The 7012-nt window shown below is 40.1% G+C and overlaps 1 protein-coding gene across 1 annotated transcript; it reads right to left on the bottom strand.

Moving 5' to 3' along the window:
* Positions 1-4504: 4504 nt before the first annotated feature.
* nkx2.7 (NK2 transcription factor related 7) lies at positions 4505-6448 on the bottom strand. The gene is made up of 2 exons (XM_042221216.1): positions 6048-6448; positions 4505-5589 (listed from the first exon to the last, which is right to left on the bottom strand). The coding sequence occupies exons 1-2, from the start codon at positions 6303-6305 to the stop codon at positions 4987-4989; spliced, it is 861 nt and encodes a 286-aa protein (XP_042077150.1). The 5' UTR covers positions 6306-6448; the 3' UTR covers positions 4505-4986.
* Between the last annotated feature and the right edge of the window lie 564 nt (positions 6449-7012).

Consider the following 7012-nt stretch of genomic DNA (forward strand, 5'->3'; position numbering starts at 1 on the left):
AGGGACGGAGCTACTTGCTCCAGACACACTAAAAAGTCTCGAATTTGAGCCCTCCATCAGCTCAGTATTGTAACACAGCGGCTTCAGTGAGACAAATGTACCAGTAGCGGGGGGTGGGTGGGGCCGGTGGCTGGGGTCAGAGTGGGTGGTCATGCCTCCTGAAGCACTAATGACTTGGACACATTTAGGCCGGCTCCTGAATGGACACGCTCATTGTTTGACGGCTGTTTATTTGTTGTTCTCTGCGGTCCGGCTTGACCTTTCTCCGTCTACTAAGATGTTTACAGGCGGTGTCGGAGTTGCTCTGGGATTTCATGCTTCATTTGGAAATGCGTGAATGTTGGTATGACAGACACAGCCCTCTCCGTGGCCCCTGATGGCGCTGACTCCACCAGCTTCTCTTCACCAAATACACACTTACACCACACTGATGACTGCTACTATTATCAGCAGCACTTAAACTGCATCCTTGTATGCATTATACACTATGTATCAATATCCAGCATTATATATATATATATATATATATATATAATATATATATATATATATATATTATATATATATATATATATTATATATATTATCCCCAGACTAAGTCATGTCTGCCGTGTTCTTTCCTGTGTTGTGGATAGTCATTTATGAAAGCTATCTGTGTGTAATCTCTTAAGGTTCCTCGTTTGCATTACCTGCTGTCTTGTCAACAGCGTATTAAGATTAAATGCTTGATATGTCTCACCGTGAAATCTTTGCATGCAACTGTCTGCCTGTTAAAGTATGTTGAACTGTAAGCACAGAAAATCCCACTTTTGTCTAGACATTGTTTGTTACCCCATAAAACTCCTTACGTTTATTTTTGGATCATACTGTACTGAACGTGGAATCAAGCAAAACCACAGCTGTGTGCAAAATGACTTTCTACTAGAAATGCATACATTGCATTTATTTGAGGCATATGTCACTTTTATTTCACCATCTAAAAAACGTTTGATTGTGGTTAAAAGGATGTTTTGCAGAATAACAAAACTCACGTACCTGTCTGATGACATAAGCAAAAACAAGGTCAGCAATGACAGCGAGCACCTGGGCTGTGTGAGGAGGGGAAGTCCTACGACTGAAGTGGTTCTTTTAAGACTCTGTGCAGTCATCCACCACCCTTATTCTGTGACAATCGGCATGATTGCTCCAAACAATGGCATTTCCTCTACAATCACTGTGTCCTAGACAGTCGTGGCATAGTTATCTAGATGTGCATCAGAGGTAGCATAAGAGAGCTGCTGACCTTTCAGCCTGGAAAGGCATTTGTCCTCCCCGGTGCAGTGGTGACGATGTTTTCTTTGAGCCACCAAACGTGCCATCAACCTTCTGTTATTTTCCTGCTGTTTCATTGTCTGAGATGGTGACTGCGAGGACTTGTCGCAGCAGCAGATTTGTCAGCATTCTGTCTTCTTATCTTCTCAGCATCAGAGTTGTTTTATACAGTATCCCTACGCCTGGCTGTTGCACAAGAATCATCTTTGTAAAGTGTGCGACATAACCAATATGTCATCAGAGGAAACAGGTCAGTTTAAAGTTTGTACAAAAAGTAAATGATAAAGAAACAATTACTCTGAATTTAGTAACTGTGAACCATTTTTTTCTTCTCCAAATTCAGTGAGGGGAAAATTAAAGTAACTTATCTTTGGTCTGTGTGAGATAGTTTTGTAAATGCAATTCTAGTGTTTTCCACCAGAGGGAGCTTTAAAGCCAATCTCACAGCTACTTTAAAAGAAAGGGATTATGTACCATGGATTGTTATTTTGTCTACAACCAGCTCAGCTACAAAAATCAACAGTTTCTTATTTTGTTTAGGCGAGTTGTTGCAATGTGGATGAGCTCCTGCACAATCATATACAACAGTTCATCATTTCATCATCACACTGACATTTGAAGTCTCTGACATAGTCAGGGACGCGTCTTTCTTTCTAACCACAGCATGACTTAAACCCTTTGTGGATTTTGGAAACCATAATGTCTCTTCAAGCGATGGTCAGACTCACGTCATTCTCTATTTAAACTGCCCCTCATCACAAGCAGTGTAATCAAGCACCTTTTATGTGGACGAGGAGAAAAGAAAAACTCCCTCTCCACCTTTTCAAAACAAAGCAGAGCTACTGCGCATGAGCTCACAGTTTTCCTCCCTGAAAAGACACAGATTTGAATATTCATTAGTGAGATGTTGCTGAATGTCATTTAAAAAAAAATCTTTATCTGTCATGAGTGACAGAGGACCTTTTCACTGATTACAGTAACCAATTACTTCAGTTGAAAGACAGTTACTGTGTCATGAGATCACCGGGTTACGTCATTTTAAGGCTTTTCTTTATGCTTCTAAATTAAAATTAAAATAGTTCACACCAAAGGTTATGGCTACACGTGATCTATAATGTAATGTATTTATGTACTGGTGTTATTAAGAAGAATAAGATCTATATATTTTTTTAAAGTTGCATTTTAAAGTCATACACTATAAACATAACTTCTGAAAAACCCTTTTACTTACACACACAAACACACACACACACATACACACATTGAAATGCTGATCCACTGAGAAGTGATCCACACACACACACACACACACACACAGTCATTATCTGATCTCTCTTGGTCTCCTCTCTGTCTACAGCTTCATCCTTATCCTTCAGCCCGTGACTCTTCTCTGAGAGGTGTTTATTCTCTGCGCAATAAAAAATTACACAAACGTATTTTCCCCCCAATCAAGTGATTTTGACGGGAAACGAGTCGCGCTGATATGTATCTCTGATTTATTTGATGTTATGGTTTTATAATTTTAAATGAATGCCACGCTTTGTTGTTGTGGAGATATAAAGGGACCGTTTTAATGATAAAAATAACTGAATTTTATTTTACAGAAATCTGTGTTTTGAAGTTTGATTGGCGCTCACCTGGCTGTGGCTCGTCGACACACGACACGTCAGACTGGAACTGTTTCCCGCTTGATTGAAAGTTTGAAGAAGTTAAAGAGCCACTCTGTCTGCGGGTTTGTTTACCAAGCAGAGCCCCGGGACAGGACAAGCTCTCCGGCCTTATCAGCGGATTTGTGAATGGGGCAATAATGAGCTGAGTTTTGATAGAGCAGCGCTGTCAGGTCAGATGTCACTTCATCCATTAGCTGTTTGATGGCTCTCTTTGATAAACCCGGCAAACGACAACGCCACAACCAGTTACACTTAAAGGTTCCTAATAAGGTATGCTGTCGTTTTTTGAGCTCCTCCTGGAAAACTGGGTGACAAAGTCTTACAAATTTATATAATTCTCAAAAAAGTTTCTCCTTTGTTTTATTTATTTTAAAAGCTTCACTCTACGGAGAAATAAAAAAGGAATAATTTGATGAAAAGCAATATAGTACAGTAATGATATTTTTAAAGCTCACTTTATATGAAGTCATCACATGTTTATAGACTACATGGAGGTAGAGGACGCATAGGGCACTGTGGGTATTTCACGCGATCGTTTTGCACCGGCCAATTTGTGGAATTTGTATTTTTATGAAAAGCTCACGCAACATTAGTCGTTTTAAAAATGCACACTTATGAAGAAAAGCCAATCACTTTGATTTGAATTCGTTTTTTACTGTGGTAACTAAATCAAAATATTTGGAATTTTTGTGTTTGCCAAAAAGTGATTGGTCGTATTTAAACTGCTATAAATAACTTTTGCCATATAATATGTGAAATATATCTCGAATGTATCACTAGTGAATGACATCAAGCCACCTTGAGCCACAAACAACATTCCTGTCACAAAGAAACCGCAATCAGTTTTTGGCAAAGTGACTTTTAAAAACTTTATTTATCCAGATAAAAAGTTGACATAAAAAATCTCTAAGAGTAATCTTGCCAAGAAGAAGAAATTGCAATAAATATAACAATAGTTCTGTAAACATATTTTACGTGGTCAAAAAGGACCGGATTGGTTATAATGTATAGGTGCAATAAGACACAGTCATAAAGATGCTTGAAAAACAGGTGATTTTTAAATTGCATATATAGACCTTTTGTAAATCCTGCTCAATGAGGTCTGTTTACAAATACAAGTAATTTTAAGTAAAGATATTACACATAAAAATCACACTGGGAATCAGTTCTTAGCACTAATGAGGCTTCCGTGTGCTGTTGTCAAAACTGATCTCACACAGATTATCTCAGGCGATCCAGGAGTGCGCATTTGACTCGTGTGATTCTGGGTTCCCACATTAAAACTAGCAACCTTAGAAGAGAGATCCCGGAAACCTTCCTTATCTAGGCGATCGAGCATGACCAAGACTTATAATGGAGAGCAGTTCAGAGTCAGAAAGATAATAATGTAGTTCATTTTTATCGTGTTTGCGCTGACTCGCTCAGTTTACCTGTTGCAAAACCCGTTTTTAAAGTGATACATGAGTTCGAAAAAATATGACATTTATTCTCAGTTGTTTTTGTATAAAAACACTATAAGAATGAAGAATATTAACTATAATAAATAATAACTGTGACTGGTTCAGATTCATGGCTTAAATGGAAAAACGGTTTAAAATTTCATTTCTAAACTTTGATACATTGATATATTTATCTAAGTAGAATAAAAAGTTGTGCTTTTTTTGATCACCATTTTTTACTGAAACCCACTGATAACCAACCTCGTTACAGGGCTGGTTGTCACAGAGTGTCGTTGATGCTTCATTAGTTTTTGTTCGATTCATGACTCATTATTGAAAGTAATCCAAACATCAGCAAGAGCAAAAAGTGTACCAACCAACCCCGGATTGCCCTAATTCAGAATTTGCGTCTAGACACAGAAAAGTATAACTGAATATTAAAGCGTTTATTCTTCATAATCGATTCATCAGAAATTTTTTGAACAACGGAAAATTACAATACGACCCCACACCAACTATACAATATACATTTGATACTGAAATGTCTCAGTGGTTCAGTCCCTTTATCACCAGCCTCTTATACCCTGTAGAGAGGCCTGAAACGGCCCGTGGCCGAAGTGCGTCTCGGTGTTTCCTGCTAAATCATTTAGCTTGCTGTTGGACATCTGTGCCGCAGAAGGTGACGCGCTGTGATAACTGCAGCCGTACATGCTGCTGTTTCCGTATCCAAGCGCGGGGTTATAATGTCCAAGTGTTACATTGTAAGGCGCTGAATGGGAACCGGCACCGCACAGCTTCCCGTCCCGCACCAGCACGGGAACCACGACCCTCCTGGGTGCAGGCAGATAACCCGCCAGCTCCAGAGATTTGTCCTGCCTCTGACGTTTACATTTGTACCTGCGGTTCTGGAACCAGATTTTCACCTGGGTGGAAGTGAGCTGGAGCACGTGGGCCAGGTGCTCTCTCTCCGGGGCGGACAGGTAGCGCTGCTGTCTGAAACGCCTCTCTAGTTCGGACACTTGAGACTGGGAGAAGAGGACCCGGGGCTTCCTGCGCACGCTGGGCCTCTGGGGGGGTTTGTCACAATCAGATGGACTGTCGAACCCGCTCATCTCTGCACCACAAAACAAAAACACAGTCACATTCTGACACCATGACCTGTTTACTGCCTAAAATTTGCCAAATCATTTGCAATTGTTCGAAATGTGCAACACTTTTAAGACTAAAGCTTAAATAAAGTGGAAAGTTGTAGTAAAAAAACCCCAACTAATTTGATTGTTTCTGAGAGTTTAAAGGCAAAATTGACAAAACTACAAACATTGACAACATTAAAAAATTTTGTTTAGCTCACATTTTGATCTTGAAGTCTGCAGTTTGCAGAAAATTGTCAGAATTTTTTTAATTTATTAATTTAGGTGGGGATTACTTTAGGGAAACATTTCTCACTGGTTCAGTGAGATTCTTGTGGTCTGTTTAGGTTATCAGACTAAGATCTAAAGGGAAAATGAAACTGTTTCTTTCGGGCCCCGTCTCATTAACGCGTCCTGTATCGTGTTTTTGTGGAGCTGCCTAAATCCACAACCAGCGGCTCCTGAATTGAATCTTACTTTGTTGTCCATCGTGTCACCTCACCTTGCTCGTGTATCTCCTCTTCTGCTCCCAGGTTGTGAGTATCGAGTTTGTCAAGTATCTCCGAGGCGCGCGGCTCCGAGTGGCATTCATAAAAGTCTCTGTTCTGGGGCGCAGCGTGCACGTGCTGATGATGCAAGGGCACAACCTGGTCAGCCGTTAGAAAATCATGCTCATAGTCGTGGTGCTCCATCCTCAAGATATCCTTCACGGAAAAAGGTGTCGAGGTCGTCAAACTGGGATGCATGCCTTCCATTTCAGTGCTTAGATTTGATCCTCGATGAGCTCGAGCTGCTGCTGATGCTGATGAAGCCAGAGAGGTGTGTTAACTGACTGGCGAGTGAGGGCCTGATTTGAATCATTCAATGGTCCAAGCTAATGAGCAAGGTAGATAGTCAACATTATCCCCTATTTGACCAAATGACCAACACCCACAGTCTGCTCACACTACCCTGAAGCCCCAGCTTTCCTTCTCACCTTACAGAGACACCTTTCATCATGTCCGCCCTTCTCTCCCTGCGAAACAAAGGTGCAATTCCCGAGTTTAATTAAGAAATTAGACTTTTGGTGAGCGCATGTATCAGTAAGCACACGGCCTACCGCAAAACTTCTGGAGATGCGGAAAGTATGCGCTAATTAGTTCATTGTGCACAAAATAAAGTGATTGCCGATGTTTCTATGCGGGTTTTTATGACTAATATCTTTGTTCAAGCTGGAAATGAGGCTCCAGTAAACGTGGTTTACGAAAGGCTTATATATAAAATAAAAAAATGAGCTGTTTTGCTAGTATCTCTCTGTTTCTGTGTTATATATGACAATCAACATGGTCTTTTTTGCCCAGTTAAAATATCTTTATTGTTAGGATCTTTCCAGAAATGTTTGAAAATGTCTCTGTTTGAGACATGATTGACAGAACATATACCTGCAAATGATTTGTAGCAGTTTAAATACCTGCAATCGCTT

This window comes from Haplochromis burtoni, unplaced genomic scaffold (genome assembly GCF_018398535.1).
Source record: "Haplochromis burtoni strain Fernald_Lab_line unplaced genomic scaffold, NCSU_Asbu1 Contig_62, whole genome shotgun sequence".
NCBI lineage: Eukaryota > Metazoa > Chordata > Actinopteri > Cichliformes > Cichlidae > Haplochromis > Haplochromis burtoni.